General features: G+C 35.2%; 2 protein-coding genes across 2 annotated transcripts in view; both read left to right on the top strand.

The window, feature by feature from the left end:
* LOC311085623 (uncharacterized protein) overlaps positions 1 to 19096 on the top strand; it is a 159792-nt gene that overhangs the window by 108039 nt on the left and 32657 nt on the right. The window lies entirely within an intron of this gene.
* Positions 8108 to 19096, top strand: part of LOC311085174 (NACHT, LRR and PYD domains-containing protein 3-like) — a gene marked incomplete at its 3' end in the record, with an annotated part of 31052 nt that continues 20063 nt past the window's right edge. The window contains exons 1-13 of the mRNA XM_084117608.1: positions 8108 to 8202; positions 8431 to 8538; positions 9235 to 9339; positions 9560 to 9676; positions 12542 to 12626; positions 13481 to 13676; positions 13778 to 15593; positions 16737 to 16907; positions 17250 to 17420; positions 17634 to 17807; positions 18059 to 18229; positions 18377 to 18547; positions 18839 to 19012. Of these exons, the coding sequence (XP_083973734.1) occupies positions 8129 to 8202; positions 8431 to 8538; positions 9235 to 9339; positions 9560 to 9676; positions 12542 to 12626; positions 13481 to 13676; positions 13778 to 15593; positions 16737 to 16907; positions 17250 to 17420; positions 17634 to 17807; positions 18059 to 18229; positions 18377 to 18547; positions 18839 to 19012 (3533 nt within the window). The 5' untranslated portion in view covers positions 8108 to 8128. The remainder of the gene's footprint in view (positions 8203 to 8430; positions 8539 to 9234; positions 9340 to 9559; positions 9677 to 12541; positions 12627 to 13480; positions 13677 to 13777; positions 15594 to 16736; positions 16908 to 17249; positions 17421 to 17633; positions 17808 to 18058; positions 18230 to 18376; positions 18548 to 18838; positions 19013 to 19096) is intronic.

Raw genomic sequence — 19096 nt, 5'->3', positions numbered from 1 at the left:
CACAGAGATGGATTATTTCCTTAAAACTCTTTGTCTATGTTTATATGAAGAAGAAAGTCATATACATCTGGGATGGCATGAAGGTGAGTAAATGATGAGAGAATGCTCATGTTTTGGGTGGACTATCCTTGTACTGCTTGTGTCCAGTCACTGCTTTGTTACTTGTACTGCAACAAGGAACTGCTCAAAGAATCATTGCAACATTTAAAATGTATATGAATTTTTAAAATGTATTCTGTATTTGTAATTGTGCATTTTGTATAGTAATGTATCATGAGAATACTGTGCATTACATGTATATTATGCAGTTAATGTTTTGTGGATTCTGGTCTTTCCTGTCACAACATAATTGCATCCAAGACCTTCACTTCGATACTTGTGTATATGCTTTAGTGACAATAAAGAATGTAAATTTATTTGAATTCATATTTTCAATTACATTAATTTAACTGGTTGTATAAGTCACGATTGAAACGGTTGATGATTGTTAAAATATATTTAAATTAAATGAAAATGTTAATAAAATGAAATAACAATATAATTATCAATTTAAAAAAAATGAGAACAACAAGAACATTCTTTGTGTGACATATGTAATGAAATGCCCTTTGAGGTCTGTATCTGACAGCATATTTAAGTGATCATTCATTTTGATGGTGTAAACGTATATCATGCTAACAATGAGTAGTGTGATGGCCATGGCTGCCAACCTTGATTACCTGGTTGAAGTTTGACTTTCTTGACGGCTGAATATATCACACACGTTTGCTAGTATTCTCTTTAAATTGTAACAGCTGAACCTAATCAGAGCCTAACATGCAAAATAATCATCAGGAATAAACAAATATTCTCCGAAAACATTGGACACTACAATATTTTAAGTATTATATACAGACAGTACTTTAATGTGCAATTACACCTGAATAGACTGAATAGATCTCTTGTGCTCCTAAAAAGCTTCTGCCAACTAAGTAGTAGCAGCAGGTAAATACAGATAAAATTAAAAAACAAACATAACTTATTACTAAATTGAAATAGAAAGCTGCGATTACAGACGCTCACATCCACACATAAACACACCACTGACGTCTTCACTTCCAGGTCACGAAGCTATCAATCAAAAGCTCAGTAACCAATGAGAACACACTGCTACTAGCCCCGCCCCCACGAGAGAAATGTGTCAGAACGGCGAACGAAAGCTCTGGGAGCGTAAACGAAAACTTCAGAAGCGTAAATGAAAACTCTGGAAGCGCATTTGTAAGTTCAGATTTCAGTAAGTTCAGCGATTGAAATATGAGAAATAGTTAGCAAAACTTGCAGTGTATTAAAAACGAAGTCAAAAAATTTGCCTGCGATTTGTTCTTTTTCAGTTTTAGAGATAATTTATTTAGTTTCAATTTATATTTTCATTAGTTTCTTGAAAAGCTACGTTCATTTTTATTGGCACAAGAATAGCTCCATATCAAAACGCCCAGTCAACATGTTCATCGAGAAAAGAAGTATTGTAGACGTGAAGTAGCCTATAGTTGATGGTGCAGAATCTCTCTTTCCCTTTTCTCCAGATGTCTTCAAAAATAAAAGAAAACGCTTTTTACATTATAGGCTTCTTTTCTCAACAGCGATCAGACATTAAAGGTGCTTCAAAGACTTCTGGATCATTCTTTTATTGGTGAGCAAGATTGTAAGTAATTTTAACTTTTGATTACAGTTATTTTGGGACTTTATTTGTGTAAGAGTGATATATAGCCTATTACAATTTACAGTCGGCTTGTAGATTAGGAGATGATGCAGCCAGAAATGATTCGAACAAACTTTTGAAGGCCACACGTTAAAAGAGGGGCTTAAGTCAGTGATATTGGAGGACCAATTTTAGTCTACTGCTAGATTGAAACTATTGAAGCGTTTTCCTCCCATAGAAAACAAAGCAAACGCACAATGACGTGTAGCTCATTGCGTAGAGATTCTAGGCACATTTGTATCTCTAAAGTGCACACCAATCTGTTGCGCACGACTGTGCTTTGGCTACGTTCAGTGGCCAATGTAAAGTATTGCAGTTTATTCCAATTATGTTATTAATACACACATTACAAAAAAGTAGAGGAGAGCGGGGCACAACCTACCTGTAACACTTTGACAAAAAAATGTATGATCTAATAAAAAAATATACAAGACAAACTAAAATATGTTCTCAATAAAATACAATTATTAACCTGAAACAATTTTGGATAGTCTCATTTCATTATATAGTTTGCCTTGAGTGTACAACTGCAAAGATCAATAAGGCAAAGACAACCACTGTGAACACCTGGATGAATATAGCCTCTGCCCTTAAAGAGCTTCTTTGAATACAGTCAATATGAGTTTGCTGCCAGTGTTTGTGTTTGTGTTCTGGGTGCATGTGTTTTTATTTTACTTTATTTTAATTTTATTTCTATCCTCGTCCGAATGCTCTCTCTGTATGATATGTGTTTATTGATTGAAAATAAAAAATCATAATCAAAAAAAAAAAAAAAAAATACAATTATTAAAGGTCCCGTTCTTCGTGATCCCATGTTTAAAACTTTAGTTAGTGTGTAATGTTGTTGTTAGAGTATAAAAAATATCTGTAAAATTATAAAGCTCAAAGTTCAATGCCAAGCGAGATATTTTATTTAACAGAAGTTGACTACAAAAAACGGCTCGATTGGACTACACCCCTCTACTTCCTTCATTAATGACATCACCAGAACCGTGTTTAGACTAAGCTCCGCCCACAGGAACACAGCCGTATTGATGGCGAAATGTCAACAGACGTTTGATGTTTATCTATAATCGGATACCGCAAAAGTTTAATTCGAAGTTGTTAGTTTGCTCTGTCCATTTCACCACGGACTGTTTTTCTAACCTGGGATAATATCAAGCAGGCTTCTCTCAGCGACGAAGGGGGCAATTTCAACTATATTCCAGCAAGCGGTAAGTAGTGATTTAATATGGAAGTAGCGATCAACTTAACATCGTTTCTCTTAGTAGGATGAAAATAATCTTACTTAAACTGTGATTAATATACAGAAAGCGATCAAAGAACAATCCCTTTCCAAGCAGGGCTGGACTGGGACAAAAAATCGGCCCGGGCATTTTGGCCCAGACCGGCCCACTATGATCATAAACACCACCCATCTTTGCACGCCCTTAATTATATGCATACCAACTCCTATTCATTAAAACCACTAATGCCATGTAACGAGCGAGTATAGGAACGAGTGAGAGTTTACAGATGAAATAAGTACAAATTTGACATTTATTAATACAGTCGAACTATACTCCACAGTGGTGAATCCTAAAACAAGCTATAAGCGGCTCTGGCATAGCAATACAAGTGTTTCTTACAGGATTTTTTGTTCAAACTGTGGTGGGTGGACCTTGGTTCTTCTAGGGGGGTTCGGGAGCATGCCCCCCCCCCCCCCCCCCCCCGTGAGAAAATTTTGTGTATTTTAATGTTAAATTCATCAATCTGGTGCACTTTGAGAGTTCAAAATTAAAAGCTCCAACCCATATTCAGTGTGCAAATTAAACAAAGATAAATTCAAACCTCTTTTAGTTACAGTATCTATTTACATTACACCTACTATAATAGTTATAATATTAATCCAATGACAGTAATAGCCATATTTTGTAAAACAAATGCACTAAAAAATAAAGGACACTTTCATAATTAGTTTTGTAACAATTTCTATACTTGAAAGAGATAAGCACATGATCTTTTATTTTGACGCAAACTGCATCAAGCTTTTATTTTGGCGGAAAACATAGAATAGAATAGAATAGAATAGAATCGGGCATTTATATAGCGCTTTCATATGTACTACTGTACACCCAAAGCGCTTTACAATCATATCAGGGGATCTCTCCTCAACCACCACCAGTGTGCAGCATCCACTTGGATGATGCGACGGCAGCCACAGTACAACGGCGCCAGTGCGCTCACCACACACCGGTGAGTTTGTAAACATGGTTTACAAACGCCTGTCATTAAATTTCTAGTGAATTGCGGTAATCGTCAACTATGCAGATGTGGAAATAATCTGTAACTGGGTTATGGGTTCCTACACTCCATCATGACATAGCCTATTTGAAAGTAGTTCTGCTTACCGCAGGCTCTACACTCTCTCATCTCTCTCCTGATCCTCCGTCCTCACTATCATCATCTGCCACAGGAGCTGACGAAGGTCAGAAAACATATATTTTGACACATAAAGCGTCTGCTTTAAGGGCCTGGTTCTATTTTTTCACGCTATTTATCTGCACATTCCTTGCGTTTCTTCTCCATCTCGCAGACTATTCTGGCAGATATTACACACTAACACTGCTGCACGCTCGCTCACTCGTTTAAAGTTGTGATTGGGCCAGCCCAGTGTCAATCAAGGAAAGAACCAATGGGCCGCTGATCTACGTGTTTCATGGGCTGGTCTATCAGAAAAAAAACTAACACTGACTTTTTTTGACCAATGCATTACAACGGCACAAACCCAAAACGCAAGCAAAACAAAACAAAACAAAACGAATGGCCCGCCGATGTACACATTTTATGGGCCGTTAAAAAAATAATAATAATAATAAAAAAAAAAAAGTATTTATGAGATGTATCGGCCCAAAAAGCACGTCGGCCCACCGGGCATTTGCCCGGTATGCCCAATGGCCAGTCCAGCCGTGCTTTCCAATCGCCCAAGCTGTCAATCACACAGCGCGAGTTTATCTGGACACTTGCCAAAACTCGTTATAAAATCAATGACGCTGTTACACTGCACAACGAAGCTCTTACTGTATTTATGCCTCATGTTTGCATTGGTGAAATCATTAGTGAGAGTGCAGAAACTGCGTTGCAATGATAAGATCTTTCACGCGATCAACAGACTGTCATCTGCTCAATGCTCATCATCACTGCAATTTTTTATGTGATTGAAATAGATCTAAATACTTAAAAAACTTCTCACGATTCGTTAATCCCGATAGCTGTAATAGTAAAAACGTATAATAGCTGTAATAGTAAAAGTTTTCCAGATAGTTCCACATGTAATGCCAGATATTTCATATGCAAGCATTTCAGCCAATCACAGCAGAGGGCATTTACACTGAAGTCTCACAGCAGACACGCCCCTTCAAACAGAGTGTTCAAACCAGGGAATGAAATCAGGCTAGGAAATATGCCTTTTATTTCTAAATTATAACAATTTTTGATCTAAAAAACATACTAACATTATAAGGGCACCCCTGGAAACATGATAAAATAATAAAAATAATCCATGGAATGGGAACTTTGACTAATTAAAAATGAACAGTTTTTTACAACAAACACATCGGACTAGCATAGTTCAAAACAATAATTAATCATTTCTGAACATTGGCTCTCAGTCTTTATTCACCTTTTCTCATGGTTTCTCAATAGAATTCATAGAATAGCCTAATTAAATAGGGGCACATTTGTAATGCAGTGTTTCAATGAGCCCCATCTGTGGGAATTAAACCCTGCTAGTGTCTTCTGGTTAGATCAGGTTAAATCTGCTTACTGTTAAATTACAGATATAACAGTTGAGGCAGATTTAACCTGATCTAACCAGAAGACACTAGCAGGGTTTAATTCCCACAGATGGGGCTCATTGAAACACTGCATTACAAATGTGCCCCTATTAGGCTATTCTATGAATTCTATTGAGAAACCATGAGAAAAGGTGAATAAAGACTGAGAGTCAATGTTCAGAAATGATTAATTATTGTTTTGAACTATGCTGTATAGTCCGATGTGTTTGTTGTAAAAATCTGTTCATTTTTAATTGAAAAAGTTAATAATTGTATTTTATTGAGAAAATATTTTAGTTTGTCTTGTATATTTTTTTATTAGATCATATAACTTTTTTTGTCAAAGTGTTACAGGACACAAGCATCAAAAATCATCAAAAATAAGATGGTTGTCGCTTCTCATTTTCATGAAGTTGAGTATTTTTGATGCTTGTGTCTTTTAAATTTGGCACATTTTTTTCTCTATATAGTGTTGATATGGCAAATAGCAGGCTAAATACACTAAGTTTCGTCATGCTGGCATGTGTGGAAAGTTTTAAACCATGTGTGTTACATCTATCCCCGTGCCCCGCTCACCCCTACTCCTGTAAATATAGGGATTCCGCCACAATGACCTAAAAGTCATTGCATGGGAACGTAATACTTTTTCAGCTGTTTACATCATCTGAGGGAATACATTAATGACTGCCCACATTTCTTATGCTCTGACTAACACCCATAATGATATTCCGGTATTTGTGGAGGCGGTTCTGGAAGAATTTAATGCCATAGGCATGGACGTAGCTTGACATTTGGGAGAGACCAGAGGATTTCAAACTCTGAATGCAAAGCCGCAGTCTTGAGTTGTTGTTGTTGCATGTGCGTCATTTAGTGTGTGTAGGCTTCTGAGATCAATTACCTACTGTGGGCTTCCATGAATTTGATCTTCCACTATCACTATAACATATAAAAATGTTGTATTTTATTCCAAATAGCCGTGACTTCAAGGCAATCTAGGGTTTGCGAAGAAAACAAAACAGGGTGCGAAGCTCGGATGTTTGGGAGGGGTTTAGAGTAGAGCCTTTGCTCCTCTGCATCAAAAATAGGCCTACAACAAATAAAGCTAATAAACTGGAGGATACAAAATCATTATTCAGTGTAATGTGTGCATTAGTGTGCGTTTAACATGCATTTTTACACTATAGGCCTAAATGCTGAAATTGCAATATAAGCATGTTGTATACAAACATAAGTTTCAGTGCTAAAGGAATTCTTATGATTTACTTTTATCACAGTGTACAATGAATAATAATAATAATAATTTATATAGATAGATAGATAGATAGATAGATAGATAGATACTTGGAAGATGCTGCTTTGTAAGAATAGGCTACACGAGTAAAGGGTTGAATCCTTAACAATGTTAGACATTCCCAAGAATTACTAATTAAGGATAATGTAGGGATTATGTAATCAAAACTATTACACAAAAACTTAAACCACAGAGTTTAGAAAACACACGGATAGCTAGTTCATGGAGCGAATTTGGTTAATTTGGTAATTATAACTAAACTGATAAATACAAAAACAGAATCCACTCACAACCGAGAAAAAAGAGAAAGATTAAAATAAGGTTATTGATGTTGCTTCTGTGTTATAGGCTGATATAGATACAGTTTTTTAAACGCGCCATTGTGTCTCTTAAGCATTATTTTATTCCAGTGGTTGTCACTTCTCATTTGCATTAAGTTGAGTATATCTTATTTTTAATGCTTGTGTCTTGTGTCATATGGCACAATTCATGTACACTTGCAGTCTTGTGGACTTACAATGTCAAAGCATGTTTTATTCAAATTAGAAGTTAGAAGGCTTGTTCTTATTCCAGAGTTATTGAACAGACCAAGCAGCTGCAAGAAATTAAAACTTTTCACAACATGTATGTTTTTGAAGGATTTCCCCATTTCCCCAATTTTTTTGGCTGTGATTATGCTGAATAGAAAGTATTTTTATTTTTACATTACGTCTTTTTTTCTTGAACAACTACCATGTTATTGATCTTAGTAACATATTGTAATTTCCAGGTCATACCGAGTGGCTGATTTTTGTCACAAATCAATGCTTTGCTGTTTGCACTGGCAGCTTTACAGTAATGTCAGAGGGGCGAGGAAAGGATTCTCTCTCTGAAGTGAATCTCCTAGAGAAACAGAGGTAAGGCAGTTTTCAATTAAGCATTTTGAACACTTTTTAACTTTAAACACGTTTAACAATCCTAACAAGGAGTGTTTTATACTTGCTGTGGTTTTTTTTCCTTTGCAAATATAAATATAGAACTGGCTAAATTTTTTTAAAAAAAATTTACATACATGGGTTATTAAGTATTGAACAAATGATTCCATTGTAGTAGGCCTGGTCAGATATTAGTCTCAGACAGGACAGGTTTTGTTAAACTGCAGAAACCATGCAGTGCTAAATGTCTTCATATTAAGTCTCTCTCTCTCTCTCTCTCTCTCTCTCTCTCTCTCTCTCTCTCTCTCTCTCTCTCTCTCTCTCTCTCTTTTTGTGTGTCATTAGTGTAAGATCAGGCTCACATGTTTCAATGTCTGTGAAGAGTGACCATTCAAGAGATGTACCACCAGAACTCAGTGAGAAAACACCATCACCAACCAAAAGGTATTTCATGTGTTTTAGATCACAGTGTTGTTGTGTTACCTCATTTCTCTTCTGTGGTGTATGTAATAGAACACTGAATAATAACACTGAGTTATCACCTATAAACCACAAATCACCTATATATATATACAGTATATATATATATATATATATATATATATATATATATATATATATATATATATATACAGTATATATATATTCTTTCTCTCTTTGTGTCATTACTAGTGAAAGAAGAGGCTCACATGTTTTCAGCTTTGTGTCTGTGAAGAGTGACCATTCGAAAGATTTCGGAATACCCAAATTTAGTGAGAAAAAAACATCATCTACCAAAAGGTATTTCATGTGTTTTTTACATTGTAAATTTGTGTTAACAGAACAAGGTAAGCTACTCTTTAAAAGGTCATTCAATGTTAAACTAAATTTTCTGAGATTGTTTTGCCCATCATCATAGATGATAATGTTAGTATCTGACATTTTTTTTTTAATTTTGAGATAGGTACAATTTCAGAAACATTAATAATTGATTTTCATTAAAAGAAACAATCAAGTAAATAATTAATTGTTAACAGGAATACTGCAAAATGCACACGTAGAACTTCTGGCTTTAAAGTTTACACAAAATGTTATGCAAAGTCCCATTAAACCCTCTTAACATTAAACAAAAGCACATAATCCGTACATGTATGTTTTTGTTTCAGCCGTGACGTTACGTCACGTCTGGTTAAGACATGGTGTTTTCCTATGAGAAGACTGTGCTCATTTATTTATGACAGCACAGTGGTGTTTTCCTATAACAGACACTTCAAACTGTGAGAGATCACATTACAGTAGATCAGAGACGCTTTTGTGGGTCATCGTTGTTTACTTCCATGATGTTGCACGGCTTTCATTGTTCCTATGATTGTTTCTGCATGCCATAAATCCTTGTGCTTCTAACTCAATGAGAGCAAAATAAAACTGACTGATGTTATGAGACTGAAGAACCTCCTGCCGTAAAATATTGCTTTTCTCTGCTCTTTCTGTCATTAGTCAAATATCAGGCTCACGTATATTTAGATCTGTGTCTGCGAAGAGTGACTGTTCAAAAGATGATGGAATATACTTCAGTGAGGAAACACCATCATCTACCAAAAGGTATTTAATGCTTTTTTTTTTTTTTTTTGGTCACACATAAACTGTGTTAGAAAGTAATTCATTGACTGGTTATAAAACTGCATTTCCCACCAACTCTGTTTCTGTATTGATGAATGCTGGGTAAAAATAAACCTTCTGGCTTGATGATGGTTTGACCCAAATGATAAAGACAACTGTGTTCCTGATAGATTCCATATGTCTTTTTTTATGTGTGATTTAGTTACAAAGAGCAGAAGATTACAGTAAATATTGGAGCAGAATTTACACGATGGCAAACTCTAAAAGCACAGAAGGGATTGAAGAGTGATGTGGAACTGGCATCTTTTCTTCTCAACAGGTAGAAACACAAGAGACCATAGTTTACCTTGCACTGTTTAATTTACAACATAAGCTTCCATGCCAATGCCAGTTGACCTCCTCACTCTAAACTGCCAAGTTAATGTTAATGTACTGTAATAGCATATGGTTCCATTGTCTTTAATATAAGCAGGGAACTACACTGCGACCAAAATGGTCGCATATGCGACCTTTTGAAATGCCATTGCGACCGTCATTTTTAATGGGTCGCAAATGTATCACTGATTATTTTTGTATATGTTTTAGGCAGTATGCTATGATTTACTATGTGCATTTATTAAAACAGAAATGTGTATTTTAAGAATACGTTTTATAACGTGCTCTGAGCATTCAAAACATCAAGTTGGCTTCAGCCCCGCGACCGTTAACTGTTACTTATTAGATTAAAACGTAGCCTACCATTGTATCAGTGCTGCGCTCTCTCTCTCTCTCTCACACACAAACACGGACGCGCGCACACAGAGAAAGAAGATAATTGTAAAATAAAAATTGACGGGCTATAGTTTAACATTTAATATTTCATATTTAACGTTTAATATTTTAACGTGTTCTAACGTGTGCGTTCCTCAGTGCGTATGTGAAGCTCACATGCACTAAAAGCCTGTCTACAAGTGCCTGGATACTGGACTAAGTTATCTTTCGAGTCTTATTGTGCTTATACTGTTAAATACACACAAGGTTTACATAAACAAAGTCGGTTATGTCTAAAGTGAAAGCAAACTTGAGAAAATTGAGTAAATCTGCTTGTCAAATGCGTGTATATTAGACGCGTCGCGCGCAACTCTTAAAGAGACAGTAGCAATAGTAAACACGCTGCCGCTTGTCCTTAGGCTTAAAGGCATAGTTCACCCAAAAATAAAAATTATCTCATCATTTATGCACTCTGATGTTGTTCCAAACCTGTATTAATTTAGATTTTGAAGAATGTGGCTATCCAAACAGTAGCTGGTCCCCATTGACTTCCATAGGAGAAAAATACACTGGGGTACATCAACTGTTTGGTTACCCACATTATTCCAAATAACTTTTTATTTTCAACAGAAGAAAGAAACTTATTTGAGTTTAAAACAACTTGAGAGAGTAAATTATGATAATTTGAATTTTTAGGAGAACTTTTCCTTTAATGTTAATAAAACAACAAAATGCAAAGAGAAAATCACTCACTGCTCTTGACTGATAACTTTAATATAGCTTTAAGTATCAACGTATAATTTATACAGTGAAGTCTGTTTTGTTTTATTTTCATATTTGTTCATTTAATTACTTTCTTCAATGCTACTGTTAAATACACCTACTGTAGCGGAAAACATAAAGCACTGTTTATTTAATTTGTATATTAAGTTGTGTATGTGTAATGTGTATCTTTGATCTTAATATTTAATAACAAAGAAAATAATGACAAATATCTATCTAATATCTTATCTTCGCCCCTGTCTGCCATTTTTTTTTAATTATTTTGTTACCTATGGCTTTGTTTTTAAAATATGGACATTTTGGCTGTAATGCTCAGTCACAAAATAGTAAAACCAACATAAAAAAGAATTGTGATAAAATCGTGATTTTCCTGAAAAGAATCGTGATATGATATTTTTGCCATATCGCCCACCCCTAATTGGAATAATAAATTAAGCCTATCTTAATTGTACACAATGTTCCTGTTTTTTTTTTTTTTTTTTACTGTTTTATTCCATAAATAAATATTCGGTTATTATCGGTATCGACCACAATTTTCACATCGGTGCATCACTACTTAAGAGTTCAGGAGTCTGCCCATCTGTGCCAACCATAGCATGTTGAAATCCATTTTGCACTTTATTGTGTACTGTATTTTCTAATGCACAAAATCTATCCCAACCAATGTTAAAGAAAACAAAAACAAGAAGGCATGTGGTTAAAATATGGCAATTAAAATAAAAAGCACATCTGTATGCAATACAGTTTCATTATTGTTCATTATTATCCAGAGCGGCTTACTATAAATAATTTGTGCGACCAAATCATGTTTTGCGCCAGTAACTGAAAAAGTTAGTAGCGCAAGTGCCACCAGTGGAAAAGCTTAGTGTAGTTCCCTGATAAGCAAGGCTAATACTGTCATAACCTCAGTATAATTAAACAATTTGCTTTTGGATCTGTGGGTCATGAGACAACAGTGTAGACATTTGGCTAAAATTGACTTACTGTATGTTACTTTTGTAATTAAATGGAATGCATGTTACAGTAGCCTATTTATGTTGCTTGCGAAAGTGGGCAAAAGATAATCGCACTGAAAACAACAGAATCTTAATAGAATGGTGCACATCTTGATCACCTTTTTCACCCCTGATGAGTTTTCATCCCTGCTTTTTAAATGTGATATGTGATTTCATCTTCTGAATCAAGTTTGACCGTGTTCAGTGGCCCATATAAAGATGAAAATATTAATCCTATTGAACATTTCTTTAATGTAAAATTAGTGCCTTGCAATCAGAAAAAAATCTAAGTTAAAGTACTTTAGACCCAGTTAGCATTAGCAGGCTGAAGAGGAAATGTGTGTAGCTAAAAGTTTTTGATGACACTGATGTGTTGCACTTTCGTCAAGGTGAAATGATTAAGCACATTTATGCTTGCCTTCATGTTGAGTTACAAAATAATAATTGCTTACACCCCAACAGAAAAAAATCCCACTGTTAATGTTAATCTCAAGAATAGTCTTGTATTGCGTATGAAGCTGCTTCTCAGCACCACATATTTGTTCACAAAGTACTTTTATCCTCAGATTGCTTTGGATATATGCAAATGTTTTCTGGAAACACAGCATTGTATTTTAATTTACTGCAAACACTGGCCAAATTTATTTTACTAACAGGGTTCAATATGAGAAATCAAACTCAGAATTCCAGAAGTACCGCCTCCGTAAGGAGTTCAGTGAAAATCGCCTCTGGATCTTCCAGGTAGGAAAGAAATTCATAATTTTTGATATTTAGATTATAACAAATATGAATATGTTATTGAAAAACTGTAAAATTGTGTATATGTGTTATTTTGAAAAATATAAATATTGCTAATTAACATTTCTCTTTTAACCCTCTGGAGTCTGAGGTGTTTTCTGGTGTTTTGACATGCCCTGCCATATTAATGCTTATTTCTGTTACTCATAATATTTTCATGGCTTAAGTCTGATTACACTGTTTTCATCAGAAACTCTGCTACAATAAAGTGTGAGCAGCATGTATGTAAAAGTTTATTTTAAAGTAAAATTAAGTTCATGCTGGTTTTGTGGAGGAAAAAATAAGTCACTGAAATAAGGCCTTAAAACCCATACTGAATATTTGTTCACCAAACATTTGGGAACTAGATCTTGTAGCCTTGAATGTTTGCTTCAAAATGTGAAATGTGAAAGATGTGAAGATGTGAAAATCCTGCCACCTCATTCACATAAAACAATATATTGATTTAAAATTTGTAAGACATATTTTGTGTCACAAAGGCTGTATGCTCGGAGCTGTGAATCATCATGAATATTGGTGTGTCACATTATTCAACACACTGATCTAAACACAGAGAATTGAACAGTCACAGACCTTTGTTCCATTCCTGAAACAGTTCCTGTTCAACATACCTGTCATTTATCATGTCATCCAAGTAAAACAGTTTAAAGAGACTTGTTTGAAAGTTTGGGTATGCAGGACTCACCAGTGGCATCTAGTACAACTTCATTAATGTATTTGTTGCTTGTCTAATGTTTATATTAATAAGCATAAGCATATGTTTAATTTTTTCTACTTCTTTTTTTACATACTTTTAGGATCTTGAGAACAAATTAATCGTATTTCTGAAAAATGAGCTGGAAAAGTTTAAGAAAATATTACAAAAGGAGAACACACAATACTTTGTGCAGGACTTCAATGAGGGCATGTGTAGTATCAAAGAAGCAGCTCTTGATATCACGCTCTACTTCCTGAGAGATATGAAGCACGATGACCTTGCAGAGTCTCTAGAAGGTAAGATGCTCATGACATAATCTGACATATTGTCACTCTTATATTTTTAAGAGAAAAAAGGGTAAATCCCTTTGTGTTTTTGTTCCTGTTTGTGTATTTAGATGAGCTTGTCCTCATTCATCAGCGACAGCTAAAATGTAACCTGAAGAGGAAGTATCAATGTGTGTTTGAAGGAATTGCAAAGCATGGTGACTCCACACTTCTGAATAACATCTACACAGATCTCTATATCACTCAGGGTTGTAGTGAACAGGTCAAAACTGAACATGAGGTCAGACAGATTGAGGTTGCTTTCAGGAGTGCAGACTCACAAGAGATACCAGTTCAATGCACAAATTTGTTTGAAGCGCCCGAACAAGACAAGGAGATCAGAACTGTACTGACAAAAGGAGTTGCTGGCATTGGAAAATCTGTCTCTGTGCAAAAGTTTGTTCTGGATTGGGCTGAAGGAAAAGAAAATCAAGATATCAGCTTCATATTTCCTCTTCCATTCAGAGAGATGAACTTAAAGGAAGAAGAACAAAGTTTGATGAGCCTTATAAGTCAGTTTTTCCCAGAGATAAAAGGACTGAACCTTGCAAGAAATGATAAATTTAAAGTCTTGTTCATCCTTGATGGATTGGACGAATGCCGACTTCCTCTAAACTTTGAGGGCAATGAGACTTGGCGTGATGTATCGTCACCAGCCTCCCTGGATGTTCTTCTGACGAACCTCATCAAGGGAAATCTGTTTCCTTCTGCTCTCATCTGCATCACCACCAGACCAGAAGCTGCCAGTAAGATTCCTCCTGACTGTATCGACCGTGTGACAGAGATACGAGGATTCAATGATGCTCAAAAGGAGGAGTACTTCAAAAAAAGATTTACAGATGAGACTATGGCAAACAAAATTGTTGATCTTGTTAAACAATCAAAGAGTCTCTTTATCATGTGCTACATCCCAGTCTTCTGCTGGATTTCAGCCACTGTTCTTCAGAACATTTTGGAGAAGAAGAAAAATAATGATCTGAAAATCAATCAGACTGATGACTCCTCCATAACACTGCAGGAATCAAATACTGAAGACACTCCCAAGACTCTGACACAAATGTACACCCACTTTCTCAGCTTTCAGATCCAGCAGAGCAAACGAAAGTATGATGTTTCCTGGGATAGAGATGCCATCCTTTCACTGGGGAAACTGGCATTTCAACAGCTGGAAAGAAACAACCTGATCTTCTATGACACAGACCTGGAAGCCTGTGGTATTGATGTCTCTAAAGCATCAGTGTACTCAGGAATGTGTACCCAGATCTTTAAGGAAGAAATAGGGATCATTTTTGGTACCATGTACTGCTTTGTTCACTTGAGCATTCAAGAGTTTATTGCAGCCCTTTATGCACATCTGTTTCTAGACATCAACAAGAAAAGTGTGTTTAATCAAGAGTCAACCGAACAGGAAAACAAAAATGAAACCATGACTCATTTGCTCAAGACTGCAGTGGACAAGGCGCTCGAGAGTGACACTGGACAACTGGATCTTTTTCTTCGCTTCCTTCTCGGTCTGTCACTCCAGTCTAATCGTCCATTTTTACGAGGTCTGTTGACACAGCAAGATGGCAGTGACCAGAGCTACAATGAAATAGTTCAGTACATAAAGCAGAAAATAGACAATGATATGTCTCCAGAGAGATCCATCAATCTGTTTCATTGCCTGAATGAACTGAACGACCAAACTCTGGTGAAAGAGATTCAAAACCAACTGAACAAGGGAAGTCTCTCATCTGCTGATCTTTCACCGGCCCAGTGGTCTGCTGTTGCCTTTGTGTTGTTGACGTCAGAGGAAGAGATGGAGGAGTTTGACCTACAGAAATTCAAAAAATCAGAAGAGTGTTTCTTTAGACTACTGGAAGTCGTCAAAACCTCCAAAACAGCTCTGTAAGTCATTTAATAAAATAAAAATTTAGCTCTCATCTAAAAAGTATGTTTATTTAAATCCATTTATAGTTCATTTTCAATCAAAACCAAGGGCCAGATTTACTGACAGCTTGCGTCAGTGCAACCCCTCTTTTGGCATTAAAAACTACAGTCAGGATTCACTAAAGACAAGCAGTGAAAAATTAGCGCTGAAAAGGCACGGACAGGGTTATTTTTGTGGCCGACCTTATTGCATATTCATTTGTAGAAGTTTCCCTTTCAAACTCAAAATTTATGGGAGGAAAGTAAAATGAATCACACAATGTGATATACTAAGGTTTACACTAGTCAATTTACTGGTACGTTATTTACCGCCTCAAAAAAGCATGTCTTAAATGGTCATTATGGAAACGATCTGGCTGCATCTGTGTTCTTTCATTTGTGTGTCGTCAGTAGATCAAGCTCAGAACATTCCACTCTCAAGTGCGCTTTTATGGGATTGTGCTCTCATGTTAATTTGCCCTGTTTAGTAAATCTGGCTCTAAATGTAAATATGTGTTAGACAACATGCCAATTCGTTCTTCATAAGTATATGTACTTATGTAATATGTCCATATGAAATTAACTCTTATATAGTTCAGTTAAAATATAAGATTCTTTTTAAAGAATGCAGTTCAGTGCAGTGCTAATATTTATTGAATTTATGTTTATTTATTACTGAGAAAGTTTGTGCACTTTAGTTTAACAGAGAAAGAAGCGCAACATGTAAACCTACAAAATTTACAACACACATGCTTATGTCACCCATTTCAAGTCAATAACCCCCAGGTTCTCCACCTCAAGACACTCATTACGATGATTATGGCTAGCTGCAATACACAAGCACACACTCGAAATACACTTAATGGCTTTAAATGAAACTCCTTTCCATTAAAGCTACAATCTCTAAATATTTTTTTCTTCAAGCATGCTTGTTATTTTTATCTAGCAGAATATTCAAAATAGTCTTAAAGTTTAGATGAAATGTCACTGTAGTCCACCATCCTCCGAGTGTATTTACCATAAATCTAAAGATAATACATGAACAATATATTTAATATTTGTATTAAGCAAATATATTGTATGTATGCAATCTTATTTTATATTTTGATATTTCCCTTATAGGCTGAATGATTGTGACTTAACAGACAAAAGCTGTTCAGCTCTGGCTACAGTTCTTGGATCAGATACCAATCTGAAAGAGCTGAACATTAACAATAATAATCTGCAAGATTCAGGAGTGAAGCTGCTCTGCACTGGACTGAAGAATATAAAGTGTAAATTAGAGATACTGAGGTATTTGACTTGTTTGAGATATTCTTTTTAAAATGGGTGTTAAATAATGTATTGAAATACTATCTATTAAGTTAATGTAAACTTGAATTTACTAGTAATGAAAATCATGTAGAGTGTGACAAAATAAGAGGGGTGTCTAGACGAAATCTGAACATAAGTGGTCACAGGAGACATATTTAAAATGCATGGTAAAACCATGTGGAAATGGTAATGATTAAGATTAATATACTCATCAATAAGCAATTTGTGGTCCAGACTGTACATTCATATGACTCGTCCATTTTGCATTTGTTTTTTGTTTTTCTTAGAATGTGTATACATTGACAAGCTATTTATTTCCAGACTCAGCCAGTGTGCAGTAACAGAGGAAAGCTGTTTAGCTCTGGCTTCAGTTCTCAGTTCAGATTCCAGCAGTCTGAAAGATCTTGACCTGAGCAATAATAATCTGCAGGATTCGGGAGTGAAACTGCTCTCTGATGGTCTAAAAAAGGACTGTAAACTGGAGAAACTCAAGTGAGTTGATGTCTAACATATTAAAGGTCTCTGGGCCTTTTGTTTGACTCCATATTCAGTCAAGAGTTTTTGTTTAAAAATATGTTTTAATTAATTTGTGTAAAGAGCAAAATTCAGTTTCTTTTATGATTTAAAATTCAGGTAAATTCAAGAATAACTGATTAATCATCTAAATGTTACATTTTCATTTTTTGGTGTTCATTCCTGTTCTAGACTTTCAAACTGCAGTATCAGTGAAGAAGGTTATAAAGCTCTGGCTTCAGCTCTGAGATCAAACCCTTCACACCTAATAGAGCTGGATCTCACAGGAAATGATCCTGGACAATCAGGAGTGAAGGAGCTCAATGATTTACTACAGGATCCAAACTGTCAACTGAAGACACTTAGGTGAGATGTGATAAGCAATATGCATGCTAATTATTTTTACAGAAACATAATTTCAGTAATACAACAAGCTGTTGTTGTGAGTAAATGATGACAGAATTTAGATATTTGGGTGAACTATCCCAGTAACTTATATTAATATATTAAATAATAAAAGCAGACTATTAGGGTTTTTAGCATTACATTTTTTTTTCCATACACCACTTTTAGTTGGGAATTTAATTGAATCGTTCTTCGACTTCACTTCACTGCAGGTTTTTAAATCCTGCTGCCAGTGACGCCTGTCAGTATGTGAGAGGAATTGTGGGTGAAAACCCATTACTCCTGAGAGAGCTGAATCTGAGTGATCGTGAACTAGAAGACACACAAGTGAATCAGATTTCTGCTCTACTGCAGGATAAACACTGTAAACTCAACACACTGACGTGAGTATTTTCTTAATTTATTATGGCACATTTAATGTTTCTTAAAGAAATCAGGTGACCAAAACACAATGATTTTCAGTAATCACTGATTGGTAACATCAAATACTTTGTGTTTGTAAATTCTCTCTCTCCTGTTGATCATTTTAGGCTGCATAATTGTGGTCTAACAGAGGAAATCTGTTCAGCTCTTGCTACAGTCCTGAGATCAAACTCCAGTTTGAAAGAGCTTGACATGAGCAACAATTTTCTGTCCGATTCAGGAGTGAAGGAACTACAGAATGGATTAGAAAATTCAAACTGCAAACTGGAGAAACTTGGGTAAGTAGATTAAATAAACAGACTTTTATCTTTTAAATGATTAAAAATATTTGACATTACTCTAGTAAATGTAATAGAAAGGGAAGATTTTTCTTCTGTCAGCAGTTATGATTAATTGTTTTTTAATGAACTATCCTGATGAGGAACTAACAATTTCTAAACTTGTTTTTTTTTTTTTTTATGATACAATATAGGTTTTAACAATTTTAGTTTTTCAATTACATTCATTATATAAAAACATTATTATTATTATTATTATTATTATTATTATTAAAAACTTATTTTCTGTAGACTCTCAGACTGCAGTATCACAGAAGAGGGTTATAAAGCTCTGGCTTCAGCTCTGAGATCAAACCCTTCACACTTGATAGAGCTGGATCTCACAGGAAATGATCCTGGACAATCAGGAGTGAAGGAGCTCAATGATTTACTACAGGATCAGAACTGTCAACTGAAGACACTGAGGTAAATTTTCCTACAAATAATTTAGTCCAATAGTTTGAAAACTTTACCTGAAAGATTATTAAACTGTGAAAAGACATTTAAAAA

The sequence above is a fragment of the Abramis brama genome (assembly GCF_963993115.1).
Source record: "Abramis brama genome assembly, chromosome: 6".
NCBI classification, from domain to species: domain Eukaryota; kingdom Metazoa; phylum Chordata; class Actinopteri; order Cypriniformes; family Leuciscidae; genus Abramis; species Abramis brama.
Note: the sequence above shows the minus strand (reverse complement) of the source record. Positions and strands in the feature narration are given on the sequence as shown.